Below are 15,629 nucleotides of genomic sequence, written 5' to 3'. Positions count from 1 at the left end.
CGCAGCAGGGCGGACAGCCCCTCGTAACCGTCCCCAAGCACCACCCGAACCTCCGCGTGCCTCTAGGCTAAGGAGAGGGGAAGAGCAGCTTGCAGTGCAGCTCACTTTCCGTAATCAGCATTTGGGAAACTACAACTACACCATGAAATGCATACAGTTAATTGTTACCCGACATTTGCCAGACACACAGTGAGGGAGAGAGAGACCATCTCATGCTAGATAAATACAGCTGAAGCAAAACAAGTAATTTCTGAACATAACCCTTTCCCGTAACATCCTCAGACTGGCTCAGTAAAGGGCACTACAGCTTTCCCTAGGTCTCCCCTCACTTGCATCCTCTTTTAACCTTTTGCAACTCATCCCCCCCTCAACCAGATTAGCAACTTTAATAAAAAAAATCATCTCTGCTGCAAACCAGGAAAACTAATTTGTAAATGCCACTTAATCTGCAAACAAATTTTTTTCTTACACAGGTAAGAAAAAGTCCTAGATTTAAAAAAAAAAAAAAAGGAGAATTGGGAATGATTTTATTTATCCTCAGTGGGGGAAAAACAAAACAAAACAAACAACAGATAAAATCATTACAAACAAAAGAAGTTTAATTTTGCAGGTAATACAGAACAGTCCAGTCAGTGGCAAACCACCACAGTATTTACAGAACACAGCAGCACAGCCTGGTGGCAACAAATGTGAGATGGTTATTCTACAGCTGGAAAGTTGCTGAAGTCTGTGACATTCCACTGTAAATATAGGTGTTATTAAAAATTACAAATTGTCCTGTAATGACTTTAATGACCTCCTGAGCAGCAGCTCCTACAAAATAAGATAATATAGTTAGCAGGTGATACTTTAAATCCATTAAAAAGCATGTTCTTAATCTAGAACTGTATGCACTGGGATTGCTGGAGAAGTGCTCGCTGCAACTCCTAGTTAAAAGAAAAGTCTTTCAGTACTTCCCAATATAGAAGAGGCTCTGAAAGCCATTACCTCAAAAGCTTCAAATCTAGCTTTAGACACACTTTACTAAATATAATTTCTCTGTGCATGTATCTACACATAATTAAAATGTAAGCAGTCAAGATTAATTACATTTAAACATTACTTAACCTAAAATTAACATGGTACACATTTTTCTTTAAAATAATCTAATACACTCAATATTATTGCAAATATTCCCTTTTAAAATTACTATAAGTATTCCTTTAAATAAAACTAAAAAAAAAAAAACAAAACAAACAAAAACAAAAACAAACAAACAAACAAAAAAACCACGCATCTACTGGGATTATTTAAGTTTACTTGGTTTCTTTTACTGACTTTAAACCCTTCCTAGGAGGAGCCACAACTGAAGAATTTTATTACATCTTTGACAACAGTCCACAATTACAGTCTTTGCTCTGACAATACCAAGTCATTAAAACAGCAAGATTCTGACTCAAGCAAGTACAACTGCAGGTTGCTTTGTTAGTTATGGAAATACAATAGCATTCTTACCTCCCATGAAGGCAGCAATAGCATGTGGCTCAGCAGCTCCATAGCGACAACTAGACAGCAAAGTAACAGTTAGTATTTCCAAGTCAGTTTTACAAAGTGACTCTTAAAATATTTTACTTACAATTCATGAACATAGTCATCTTTCACCACTACAGACAATCCATGTTCTTGTAAGAAACTTGTAAGGCATGATTTCAGTTTTCCAATATCATCTTCTACCTGATAATTGTAGACACCTGGAAAATAAATAAAACTGTTTCATCATGTAGCTTTAACACCACATTCAAAATTAATTATTTTTCTTCTGAAGAAAAAAATTCTAAGTAGATTAATATATTAGACTAATAGCAATAGATAATATTTAATAATTCTGTTGATGTTACTCATGATAATGACAAATTGCAGCATAGTTGAATTAACTCATAATCCATGCAATGCATTTCAATGGTATCAATTTTATCTAAATTCTTTAAATTTCCCCCCAAAATAATGTTTAATTTTTGCAATCTTGAAGTTGCATTAATAAAGAAAAAAAAAAAAACAACAAATGTTATATATGGAGTTTGTAACTAGTATTGTAGTAACTATTGAATTTTCATACCTCTTATGACGACAACTGATATTAACATACCTGGGTATCTCCCATGCTGCTTATAAAATCTATCAACAGCCCGTAGCATCAAGTACAGCACTACTTCACTGTCTGGGTTATCCATATTGGAAACTGAAAATAGAGAAGTGGTTAGCAGGTACAGATTAAACAGAAAAAGAGTGTTTGAATTACTTGAAATCAAGCATTTCCCCACATACTTAAACTGTAAAACCCTTAGTTTTTTTTCTGTTGTTAAGAAAGTTTGCCACCAAGAATGTAAACGACTGATCTAGCAGATAGTTGATTTTGACTCCAGAGTGCCTGACAAAACTGTTTCATATATTTGGTATAATTTCTGTTCAGTGAAGATACTCATGTTTCGACTCTGACAGCTGCTGTGTTAAATAGGATACTCATTAGCTGTAATTTTAGGCTTTGAAACGCATGCCACTTACGTTTAATTATGACTAATTATAAAACAGGTCTTAAATCCCTTAAGACAATTTAGTAGTTTTCCTAAAAATTAACTAAGTCTCAAAAGGTATTATCAGCTAATTCAAGGAGCTTTTACTGAAGTTATCAATATTCCCAAATGTATACATGTACAAACTATATATATTGCATTTATAAACGCGTATACATTTTGTCCAAAACATTTAGAGAACTTTTATGAGCTTCATTTAAACAAGTTGTGATGATAAAAAGTATTTCCAGCTTTTTTTTTTTTTTTTAATTTATGCAGGTTCAAAAAAAAAAAAAAGTGTTATGTAACTAGATTTTCCCTTTATTCACGTACAAAAACCTGAACTGAGAGAGGCCAGCATAATTATTATGAAATCTTTGGTCAGGTGAAAGCACCTTTCCATTTCTGTCAGAAATAAAAGGGATAGAAAAAAAGGAGAAGTTTAAAGAAAGACGTTTTATGTATGTGCTATAAAAAAAAAAATGGAAAAATATGAAATATGCATTACTCTGTAACTTCATTTTTGAACTTTCAAAAATCAAAATGAAATCAACATTCTACAGTTAACAAAAATGTAATTCTAATTGATGGTGAATTATAAAACTACATACTGAAATAGTATATCTAACATACAATTCTTTCTCATAACAAAACCATTCAAGTTGAAAACACAGTTAAAGTATACGCCATAAAGGAGTACTTACTTATTTCATCCTTGTTAAAGGTGTTTAAACCATACTCTTCAGACAGAGATCTACACCTCACTACTCGAAGAAAAGCTGAGTTGCTGCCTAAGAAAATGCAGAAAGACAAGCATTACTGACTTGAATGCATCATCAATTACTAAATCTATAAATCTTATCTTTGATCTGTAAAACGCTGTTAAACAATACAACGATGAGTTTGTCTTCAATCTGTTTCTTCTTGTACCGCAGTGATAACATCTATTACACTACATTTACGTCTATATTTTTACAGAAATACTTTGTGCATATTTGCTTCCACATTCTAAGCATAACTCTTGTGTTATCTAACAGCTACGTGTAACAGCTCACAGTGTGTGCATCTTTTACAGCAAGTCATCAGTTACAACCATCAGCTTCTGCTGTAAATGAACACAGATACTCTATCTTTCACCGTATCTACCACTGTCTCACACATTCTCAATTAATATTTTAACTACAGCCATGAGCAAATAAAGGTTCTCCTCCACTATCACTGCAATGAACCAACGCAATGAGCACCTGGCACTCAAAATGTGTACCTGGCACTGAAAACAAATGAGTAACTTGTAAGAGATGCTTAAAAATTCCAGCAAGTGATATGTAAATGCAGCATGTTCTTGGCTACATGCTTACAGGAAAGCTATCCATTGTGAGGAGACTTACTCAGGCTGCTCCATTGACATGAATATATCCATAACATAACCTAACTGCCATAAGCAGTACTATTCCCTGAATCATTGTTTTAACTTTTCAGACTACAAGAAATGTACGGAGACTACACTCAGAAGTCTGAATCATAGAACGTATGACAGTGATTAGATAATAATTACAGAAAGTAGAGGCTATCTACTACCTGTTGTGTGGACCTGAAAAAAATATTCCATCTTTTTCTAAAGCCAACCTTTACAGACTCACTTTTGGAAGATGCTGAGCATGTTCTCTACACTGAAGATGATGAATGCAACTGCTAAGCACATGGCTGAAAAGTTCAACTCGTGAGCTAACAATTAATAGCTATGCTATCATTCGGAAGCTTTTTGTTGGTTTAGCATTACATTATCTGCAAAACACTGAAATAGAATCCAAGCATACTCACAAAGCAATTTCAATTCTCTCTCTGAAATTGACTCAGGTGCCTAGAACAGAAAATACACTGGTTCCAGTACAATACAATGAGCAGACAATTCATGTTTTCAGGTATACTAATACATTCACTGTGATATTACCTACTCATTCTTGTAAAAAGGGCTATCTTAAACTTGTAAATAATATAGCTCTTTATGTATTTTGCTTTTATTTTATATGACCAAATCAAAAGTGATAAAAATAAAACAGACCACAGATATTAAATCTCATTAGAACTTAAGGGAATGAGATAATTCAGCTCTCTTTTCATATCCATCTCTTGACTTATTTCTTTACAGAGTATCAGGAAAAAAGTATTTCTGCCCTGTCACAAGTGGCCTACATTTGTAATTACCTTGCCTAGGGATTGTAACAATTTAGCAGCATGGTTACCCACAGCAGCAATATCCTTCTTTGCTTTTTCACGGTACCTGTCAATAATAAAATATTCTTAATTACAGGATAGAATTATCATCTTAGACTTCACAGAGAAGACCATTTCCTCCTGCTTTATATTATAAATGTAAGATACATGCACCATGAATGGAAGCAAGCTATCTGAAGATCATGGACGCACTCATATTCCTGTATGACAACTCAGCAGAACTGAACTGTTCACTAAATAAATGACTTACAAGCTACATGCATAAATATTCTAGAAACCAGTTCGTATAAAAAAACACTATTACTAACAGTTGGAAGAAGATTAAGTAAAGTATGAGACCAGCAGGTATGCATCCTTTACTGGGCATGAAGTATTTTAAGAGTTTCTGAAAATACAGTACAATGCAATAAAAAAAAAAAAAGTCTTCTTGGCCCAATAATTTACGTAATATCCATGATGCACAGGAATAGTAAGTTTATGGTGAGGATACATGCCTTCAAAGATGGCCTTCCTAAAATCTTGATCCATGCTGATGCTGCTTAGCATTTATAGTTAATATTCATTCACCAAGTCATTGCCCTTGCTTATCTACAGAGTGATGCCTTCCAATGAGATTTATTAGAATTACATATTTAGAATTAATTATCTAGGAAACTTGAATTTCTGTAACCAGGCTGACAATCATATTAAGGAAAATAAAGAGGCTGTGTTTAATCAGTGATCTACTTTAAGCAAATGTTCTGGACTGCAGTAGATAGACTATGGGATCCACTGTGTGTAAGAACATCTTTACTAGATTTGAAATGAAGAGAAGTCATCTGTTACTACCTAGCATCAGGAAACTGGCACGTATGAAAGACTCGGGGTTAGGCCCTAGTTCCAGATAACAAATAGTATTTGCTGCAGACAGGAGCAGGTAGGCCCAGGCTGCAGGGTTTCCTCAGCCCCTCCTCATCCCCCCCCTTTTCTTTTTTTTTTTTTTTTTTTAAACACAGGTCTGAAATCATCATCCTTTAGTATTATTAGTTGCTTTTATAGAAAATACAGATACTTACACATTTTGCAATCTGATAAATTTATTGGAGTCTGCTATCATATCAGGAATAGTGCCCCGGACAGGTAAGCTTCCTTGCCCTTCATTTGCCACAAATTCCTTCAGAGCTCGAACCAAAACCCAGAAGGAGGGTGACTGCAAATGAACAATAAAGTTATGTATACCATGTTATTTGTAACACTTTTTCTACAATTAACTCCTACCTTTAATTACTCATTACCTGCTCTGTGAGATTTGTGCAGCAATCATCATTAAAAATTTCTTCAATACATCTTGGAATCTATAAAAAAAAATAAATTGGGTTTATACCCCATTTACTAGACTTAACTTCTTCAATTACCTCAATACTCATTACACTGGGGATCCAACCCAAGTGACCTCAGAGTTTGGTACTAAAGCATTTCTTGACCCTTTGGCCATCAGTGCTTCTCAGATGCATTCAAAAATATCACTGCCTGAGAACAAGACACCTACTTCTAATCAAGACCATTACAAACAATTTTTCCATATTTTTATCTCTTACGTGAAAGAGTTTTTTTTTTTTTTTTAAAAAAAAAAAAAAAAAAAAAAAAGAGCGGTCACACCATCAGCACAAGATATTAACAGTTGCAGCTGCCCGTCCTAACAAGGAGAGGCAGAGCAGCCAAAAAGAATTAGGAAGTGAAGAGGAGCCTGCAGAAGCAAGAGTGACTCCGTAACTGCTGCAGTTCAGAGTCTGACACAAATTCAAATAAATCAGTAATATCCTGGAAAGTGGACTACAGTAGCTCAGATGCCAGCACAAAATTTTACCTGCTGCCTTCTTGGTAGGCTTGAATGTCCAAACAAGTATCAGCACAGTTGAAATAAAAATGGAATGTAACCTATGAAGATTGACAGAATGTGATTTGACTCCACATAGCTTTTGCAGCTTATCATGGATGACAGATTAAGGTAAATTTTAAACCAGGAGTTACTGCAGGATTAGATACAGGCAACAATAAAAACCTCACTTCTAAAATTTTTAGGCTTGATCAGTTTATGAAAGGAATATCATATACTTTCTCCAAGAGGAAAGTTCTGAATTTCCTGAGTCAGAAGTCTTTTGCAGCCCAACTTCTATACGCATTAAGTGCTGTAGTAAGCAGCTTCAACATAGCGTAACTTCAAGCACTCTTTCTCCTAGCAATGTATTTAAATTGGACATCATCCACACTCGTGACTACTAATTCTGTGTAATTATACCAGGCCACCTACTGGATTTTCCTCCACAAATTAAACTGTAAAAGTTTAAGACAGCAATACACTGCTAATGAACTCTGGTTGCTGACTCATTCTATACTTAAATTCCAGTCATCATGAAGGAAATGGAGCTTCCTTGCATGAACAAGCAAAATTAGGAGTTTTCATAAACTACAGTGCCACCTAGTCTAGGTCTATTTTATTGCACTTAATTTCAATTTTCAGGTTGTACTAATGCCATTTTACTTCAATATCGATGTTGCAAAAGATTTTGTCCTAGAAGAGTATGTTCTGAAAAAATGAGGTGTTTGAAATTTCTTTAAGCTTATCATATTAAATGGTTATTTTACCTTTGTAGTATTTAATGCTGAGTTCACATTTTTTATAGCTTCTTCAAAGTTTTCCTCATCTTCTGGGATCCCATTTTCATTCTTTAGGATACCTTATTGAAGGAAAAAAAAAAACACACACACACACCACAATTCTTTGAATTACATCTCATCATTTAGGTCTTACCAACAGAACAGATTGGTTTTGGATCTCCCTGTGGCATTATGACACATCAACAAAAAAAGGATTATCACCAGGATATACTGATCAAACTAAAAAGCAATTTAACACTCCTTCCCACACCCAATCTTTGTATGTGTGCGCATGCATGTGAGCCACTTATGCTATGGTGCCCCATTATGCTTTTGAACTCATACAGCAATTCCAATCAGGAAAAGGACTCTACTAAAAACTTCACCGAAGGTCATCACTACTTTTCAAGCAGATCAGTTCCCTAGCATAAACTAGGGATGAAAACAACAGAACCACTCTTAGAAGCAGCTCACACACAGGTCATCTTTAAATGATGATATTCCTAAACTATCATGTTTTAATTATACAACATATTTCTAGATCTCAAAAAAAAGTCTCAATTTTAGCAGCTGCAAGAGGTATTAAATTTAAAAATCTGAATAAATGAAGTCTGTTCACAGACTACACTATATTCAGTAGCCCACATAATCTCTCTCTTGACTAGTCATTTAGGACTGCAACAACTACCAACAATTTGGTGGGCCAACTGAACAAATAAATACTTCAAGTTCAAAAGTCAGTGTCAAAAGCCACTCACTTTCCTCTTTATCACACTTTCAATGTTGATAATTAGCATTTTCAACAGAATTTTCTCAATGCCTCTCCTCTCATACAAATGAAAACATACTGTATCTTAAACAGTGAACAGTACAAAACACCGTTATGATGTATTTATATAAGCAAAATCAGGGTTCTTAAGATCCATCGGTATGAAATCATCATGTAGCAAAAGAATCACATCATATATGTCAGCAGGTTTTTTGTTTGTTTGTTTTTTTAAACTTAACCCTGAGAGAACTTCTGATTATTTTTCAAATATTGCCTTATATATTTCTGCCAGTTTAAAAAAAGAAACACTCCTAGGAGGTATTACCTTGCCGAATCAGTTGTCTGAAGGCTTCTTTTTCTTTGTAACTCTTGGGCAATTGATCACTTTTCTAAATTTAAAACCACAAAAAGAGTTTGTTTTAAAAATATCTACTAAACTCATGGTGTTCATACTGCTAAACTTTAGGAGTCTGTTAAGGTTCACATACATTCATTTGTACTTCACTTAGTAATATTTTTATGCTTCCGTCTTGTTTTGAACATATTGCCAACATCATAACCTGGTTTAGAAAAAATAACTGTGTAGTAGTAGTAATAACAACAAACTGATTACTTATCCTGTTTTGCAACATACCTCGTTGAACCACTTTGTTAGATACTTGGCTACAATCACAATCCATGGAGTGTGGCTATGGTCCTGTAATTGAAAAGCAGAGAAACTGTTGTAAAGTTTAGAAGAGATAAAAACAGGAAATGAATTAAGAACTTATTTTCATTATAAACTTGTAATATCCTTTCTACTATTTTACAACACTGGACATGTTCTGGATTTTGATTCTGAAATAAGACCCTCTAAATTCTATAAAACAAATTGTTATTCCTCTACTTTAACACAAGTGTAGATGAGCCAAATTCTCCTATATTTTTCCAAAGCAAAACTTAATATCATGTACAAATATCCACACCACAAAGCTCTGTAGCAGTAAAGCCGTAATTGATCATAAAGAAGGCGAGAAGGGGAGAAATCAATCTAAAGACAAATTGTCCTTCGGTAATCTTAAGACATTCCCCTTGCTTAAGGTTGAAATACAGACTTTAATATCTGGGCCAAAAGCAGTACCTCGTGACTAATTCTCCTGTTGCCTCTGTTCAGATGAGATGCAACACCAAAGAAGTCATCTGCTGAGAAGCGTTTTCATAGAATCCGTTTTGTGCCTGCATGTGTCTTAGAGACCATAGTGTAAACCACATACCAACCTTTTTGTCCATATGATCCAAGTCATAAGACTGAATGTGTTCACTCAGTTCTGGAAATGGCTTGTCCAGTCTCAGATCTTCCAATGCATTGTCAGGATGAGATTCAACAACTGCAAAAGAAGTTACACGATGCATTTCACAGTTTTATGCTCAGCCCTCAAAACACAGCTATACATCAAACACAGTGCATCACCTGTTTGTTTAACTGTTGAATTCTCAACATGTTTCATAATAGGCTAAGCTTAATGTCAGAAGATAACCTCCAAAACTATCTATTGCAGTCCATAGTTTTTATGCATTTTTTAAAGAATGCTGGTAAGGAACTGCAAACCATAGAAGACTTAGCAAATACTAAGTACCTCACAAAATAAAGTTGAAATAGGTGACATAACATTTAGAAGCTTTACACTTAGAAAAATCTTGATCTCAAAAAAAAGAACTCTAACCTGGATGTTCTTTGATGATGACTCTCATGTAACCAACCAGTCCGTAAGTCCTACAGACCAGCAGAGGAACATTAGAATTCCAGAGAAGTTCAGCTAAACGTAGCAATGTACTGTAAGGAAAAACATTTGTTTGTTTGTTTTTCAGATATATAAGAGAACGACAGCCACAAAGTTACTTGTATAAGAATTTTTCTACAAGAGTTAACTTGTACAAGAATTTTTCTATATGAGTATTCCATTATCATTATTATGATTTTAAGCACATATGATCAAACTTCTGACGGAGACTAATTTTACATGTGAATTTAACATAGACTGGTCATATGATTATTCATTGTCTTACGCATATTTAACACTATTGTCCCAATGCTCTGAATGTTACTTAAGTAAAATTTTTTTTTCAATGAGTTGTGAAAGAAGAAAACACATTAGATACGTTTATTGCACAGACAAACTTAACCTCTAGTAGAGGCAAGTCAAATCAGGTTTTTAAATAGCATTTAAGAAATTAATTCCCAAATGTGTGCATGCAAGGATCGCTTTAGTAAGAAACACGTCAGTTCTTAATTGCTATTGCTTTTATGTAAGCAGGCAGGGGGTGGGAGGAGAATGATTGAAGTATGAACAGCTACTTCCTTCCAAAAGCAAGATACAACAATTCATCTATCCAGCAACCTCTTTCCCCTGTGGAGGAAGCTTGTCTACAATAACAGAAACATGTCCTTTTCCCCCAAGCATTTTGATGCTACAAGAGCTGTCATTTTTTCAGTTGTATTTTTTACTGGAAGGCAGCATGAGAGACCAGAGGTTAAAAAAAACATTCAAGAACATTGCGTCTTACTGAAGTTCATCTATGCAATATTATTATGTAGGTAAAACAGAGCGAGTGATATGATAAACAACAAAACGTAAAATACATTTGCAAAAATCCAAAGGTATCACAGACCCTGCTATCCATTAGGTTTTACATAATAGGAATAATTGTTATAGCAACTTTGGACCAGAAGCAATTTCTACTACATAAGAGTACTTGACACAAACAGGAGAAGGCACCTAAAAGTCAGTCATGGATCTGAACAAGATTTGCAACTACATATCAACATATAGAAAGGTCCGTTGAAAAATGCAGTCATTTATTATAACTTTCCTTCACAATGGAAGATTTTTGTTTTGCCTAAGTTTTCCTGCAAGAACATACCCGCAGTTGAAACCTGCTTTTACCACTGAATGAATACAAAAGAAACAACTTGAATGGATTCTTTACCTTTCTGGTAGTTGTGTTGCAACCACTAAGTTAAACCGATTGAAAAAGGAAGGGTCATTGTCTAGCAGTTTTTCTGGACTCTGAACAGTAGAGAGAAATATGTCAGGAAACATGACAAGAATTTCTGATAACAAAGTCTTCAACACTAAATGTAAAATATTCAGTGAAAGCTACAGTATTATTGAAATTACAAAATAATGCTTAGAATTAACTTTTATCAAATAAATTAAAATCATCTTCTTCAAATGTCATTTTATCATGAAGCTATTTAAATTGCATTACTACAAACACAACACAGTTACCATTTCACAGTCTTCACAATATAAAGGAAAAAAAAAATCTATAAAATAATTTAAGACAGACCTCTTCCACAAAGTTTCCAGAAACATCGTTATTTAATTCCTGCAAAAGCTCAGTGGCACTCTGGGCACGACTCTGTTTTGGAACAATAAAGATGTTATTTAATTTCTTGAAACTCAGTTTATATAGTGTATCAGTACTACATATGCTAAATGGTAAACAAACTTCTTCATAAGCTAAGATTTTCCATGCCCTGTTTGCAAAAGAAAAAATAAATACCATAATAGCAGACAATTGTTTAAAACTATTTTTAGTAATGCTTTCAAAACAAAAGTTATGTGAAGGCTATTTATTAATTTCCAGGTTCATTTGAGAACTTGTAGGAGTTACTCGTGCTTTTTGTATTCTTCTGTCCTTGTGATTCCTCCTTGCCCCCTGCTCCTTCACCCCTCTGTTCTGAGCCTTACTCCAACTGCAATTCTCTTCCACTTTATACTTCCAATGATATTCTTAACCAGATCCTGTTATTTTTTTCATTCAGTTTTTCCAGAACTGAGCTTTTCTTCTCATTTACAAGGAATGAAACATTAATGTCTTAATTAAAGAATACAGGGATTTTAACCCATACATATGTTTTGGGCATTAATTACAACGCTACATTTGAGTACTTACTCAATATATTCATTCTTTCAATATACTTAAAATGACATTTATTACATCCTTACCTGACCAATATGACTTTTCTGTAGGAAGAAACTGAAAAGGAGACAAGAAGAAAAAAGAAAAACATTTAATTTTGAAAAAAAAAAAAACAGTCTGCACTACAGAAGGTAGCTTCATGTTATGTTGTTGACTCTCGTATTAAAAAAAAAAGTCTGAATCTTCCCCTTTAAATCTGCTTTCCTCCTCCCTGCTTATTATGTTCTCCTCATGATCAGATTGTAAAGGAAGGTTTTCACTGCCTGAGCCACCAATCTGAAAAATAAGACATGCCAAACTCCTCTAGAAGCCAGGATCATACTACAGATTCATTTTCACTGGGCTCATTAAAGAGCCATTAGTACTCATTTCTTCGTGTAATAAAATATCCTTACCCCACATTTAACCCGACAAGTAGACAGGTATTTTGGGGTATGTACCTGAACTGTAAGAGAAAGTTATCTAAAATTATTACAGATAAAAAGTAACTTGTTAATCTGTAATAAGTTTCTTATCCTATCCCCGTCTGCACACCTTTCAAAGCTATGGAAACTAAGGAAATATCAGTCACAGTTTCACAATGGTAAACTAATAAAAAAATTTGTCACCGCAATTGTTACGCCACTAAGGAAAATAACTTTAACCATGCTGAAATGCAAGCAAATCTTATTCATGTTTTGAGGACAGCAAACAAGTTATTAAAAAATATTTTCATACTGAGCAGACCATTGCCTTTATAAACCGGACATATGAAGCAAATAGATCTATAAGGTACAATAACAGCAGCTAAAGAAAAAAAGTAAAAGCTAACATCAACTTGCTGATCACATATGCTGTATATATCGCAAACATCAAAGAAGAGGAAGACTTGGAGCAAAATATAGAGGTTTAGCATTATGAAGAATTTTATGTAACTTTAAAAGCATGGAGATGAAACTGCTTATGGAATTGTTAGTTCTCAATTTGGTTAAGAAGCCAGTAACAAACCTACTTATTTCCAACATCTTCTCCAGAGACCCGATTTCCATCCACAATCGTAAATGAACCAATACCTTGAAGGAAAAATAAGTTCATAATGCCTAGTTATTCACAGTATTTATCAGCTATACTACAACACAAATATAGAACTGACACTTACTTACCTGGTAGCACCAAGTTTTTAAGTATTTCAGTTCCTGTGGCCGTTGCATTTATCACACAAACATGGGCAGATTCTAGAGCTTCTTGTCCATGATCACCCCACAATCTATATTGGGATATAAACAGAAGCACTCTGCGTTTCATTTTCTATAGTAAAGTGATCAAAAAAAAAAAGAACTGAACGATCACAAACGGAGGCTAGCACACTATTTTCCATTTGCCATTGAGAAGGACTAACTAGCATCAAGTAAAATAAACTTTCTTTCAGAAAACTAACTGTGACAGACCTCAAAGCATCTAAAGAACAAGTCTATTTTATTGCTGATTCATTTTCTCTGTCCTTACACTCTGCAGCAGACAAATGTGCACACCCTTCCCTATTGCAACATACTTTGCTTTTTAAAAAACAGAATTGGTCAAAACACTCCTTAAGTAAAGTTTGTCCTTGGGAAAAAAATAAAACGGAATGCTTTTTTCTAAGTTTCACTGTAAATGACATACTTAATGAATGCTTTTTTGTAAGTTGCACTATAAATGAGGTAATTCTATAATCTGAGGGGGTGCAAGGCACAGAAATGTACGGGCAGCTTGGCAAACAGCCCGGAGGAGTTGCTTGGTTAGGCAATGCACTTAAAACATCAATAATCCTCAAGTTGAAACCGTGTCTCCGCTGTCCTGACTCACAATCCCCCGACCTCATACTGGCTGGGATTTTACTCTCCTCACATGCAGAAAGCTTACTGAAGACACACAGGAAGGCATTAAACCCTCTGTGAGATTCCCAGCCGCGCGCAAGGCGCTGCGAATTCCACCCACCCAGGCTCGCCCCGCCCCAGGACGGGGCTGGTTGCAGCCTCAGCCGCCCTTTCCCCAGCCCACTCGGTTGCTCTCTGCTCCCCGGGGCCGCGACGAAGGCTCCCTCGGCAGCAGGGCGGCGGCACGGCCACCCGCCTCGACCCCCGAGCCCCGCCTCAGCCCCCTGCCCTCCGCGGGCACATCCCCTGCGGCCGCCCCTCGCGTGCCGAGGGGCCGCGGCCGCTCTAACGGGGCCGCCGGGGCGGCTGCAGGCCGCGGCGAGAAGCGGGGCGAGGCAGGGCCGAGGCTGAGCCCCGCGGAGGCCGTGCGGGTGCGGCGCTACCTGAGCTGCCGGTCGTATCGCTGCTCCTTCAGGCTGGCCCGGCCCGGCTGCGCCATGGCGGCCCGCTCCCGCGATGCGCAGGCGCGGCCGGGCGGCGGGAGGCGGCCCGCGGAGGCGGTGACGGGGCGGGCGTGAGGGGAGGCCTCGGCGGGGCGACCGGGGGCGGCCCTGCCCCTCACGGCGTGCTGGCGTCGAAGCCCGAAGGCGAAAACGCTGCGGGGGTCTGCCTCGTCAGGCCGGGGGCTGAGAGGCACCCTCCGCTGCTCAATTGAAGAGAAAATGTGTTCTGATAGGAAAAGCCGGAGTCAGCTGTGTCCGTGTGCTTCTGTCAGGGAAGTCTCCATATAGGATCAGTACAGATCATACTAAAAAGACAAAACGTTTACATCTTTAAGCGTTTCAACCGACACTTGTCAGTAAATTCCAACAAGAGAGGCCTCCAGACATGTGCACTGTTCCAGTATCGGTTACCTTACAGAAGCTGTTACATTACACTTTTATCCTGCTGCTCTTTAGTACATTTAGTACTATTTATCCACTGGAACAAAATACACAGCAGTGCAATTACAACCTAGGGTTATATACCTTGCCAATGACATTATGATGCACTCCAGTGTTTCCTCTTTTTTTTTCCCATGTACAGCACCTCCTCTAAAGTTCACTTCTCAGGCTGTGTGTTTGCTCTGTTGCAGTAAATCCTTCCTTCTGTTGAAGTGCCAGTGACTGTTGGAATATTTAGTAGGGCTCGTTCTGTTCTTGCTAACTGCTACAGTCATATGGTTTCAAATGGTCAAGCCATAAATTAGAAGAATTACTCTTTCAGACTCAGTTCAAAAATGTAGTCCCTTGTTTGTTCTGGAGTTCTGCCATAAAGCTGCTTTAAAAGTCAGGGATGAGTCCCAACAAAAAATGACAGGTGAAGGCTGGGAAACTCCTAGGGGCCAGGTACCCAGCTCCTCTTTTTCTGCGCCACTTTGCCTGTCATTCCAAAGGGAAACCTTCTTTCCTCTTGGCCCTCTTTTAACTCTTCTTTTCCATGTTTTAGTCAAGCTCTTACATTTGCAAATAAACATTTGAGAATATAAAATTTGAAACGTAATGTATATGTTATCAATCAAAAAATCAAAAACTGTAGGCAATCACTTTTTTTTTTTTAATAAAGTACTAAAAAGTGAAAAAAAATCTGGAATTAGTC

The 15,629-nt window shown here is 36.5% G+C and overlaps 1 protein-coding gene across 1 annotated transcript; it reads right to left on the bottom strand.

Annotated features, from left to right (window-relative positions):
* Window positions 1-577: 577 nt before the first annotated feature.
* NAE1 (NEDD8 activating enzyme E1 subunit 1) lies at window positions 578-14,545 on the bottom strand. The gene is made up of 20 exons (XM_082770111.1): window positions 14,435-14,545; window positions 13,299-13,402; window positions 13,148-13,208; window positions 12,183-12,213; window positions 11,521-11,592; window positions 11,158-11,237; window positions 9,894-10,003; window positions 9,448-9,557; window positions 8,825-8,887; window positions 8,516-8,579; window positions 7,410-7,501; window positions 6,059-6,118; window positions 5,840-5,973; window positions 4,755-4,830; window positions 4,371-4,410; window positions 3,254-3,340; window positions 2,126-2,218; window positions 1,616-1,730; window positions 1,495-1,544; window positions 578-813 (listed from the first exon to the last, which is right to left on the bottom strand). Exons 1-20 carry the CDS (start codon window positions 14,488-14,490, stop codon window positions 704-706), a joined length of 1,608 nt encoding a protein of 535 aa, XP_082626237.1. The 5' UTR covers window positions 14,491-14,545; the 3' UTR covers window positions 578-703.
* Window positions 14,546-15,629: the final 1,084 nt, after the last annotated feature.

The sequence above is a fragment of the Aythya marila genome, assembly GCF_965140915.1.
Source record: "Aythya marila genome assembly, chromosome: 12".
In the NCBI taxonomy this organism is placed as follows: domain Eukaryota; kingdom Metazoa; phylum Chordata; class Aves; order Anseriformes; family Anatidae; genus Aythya; species Aythya marila.
This window is presented reverse-complemented; position numbering and strand designations above follow the sequence as displayed.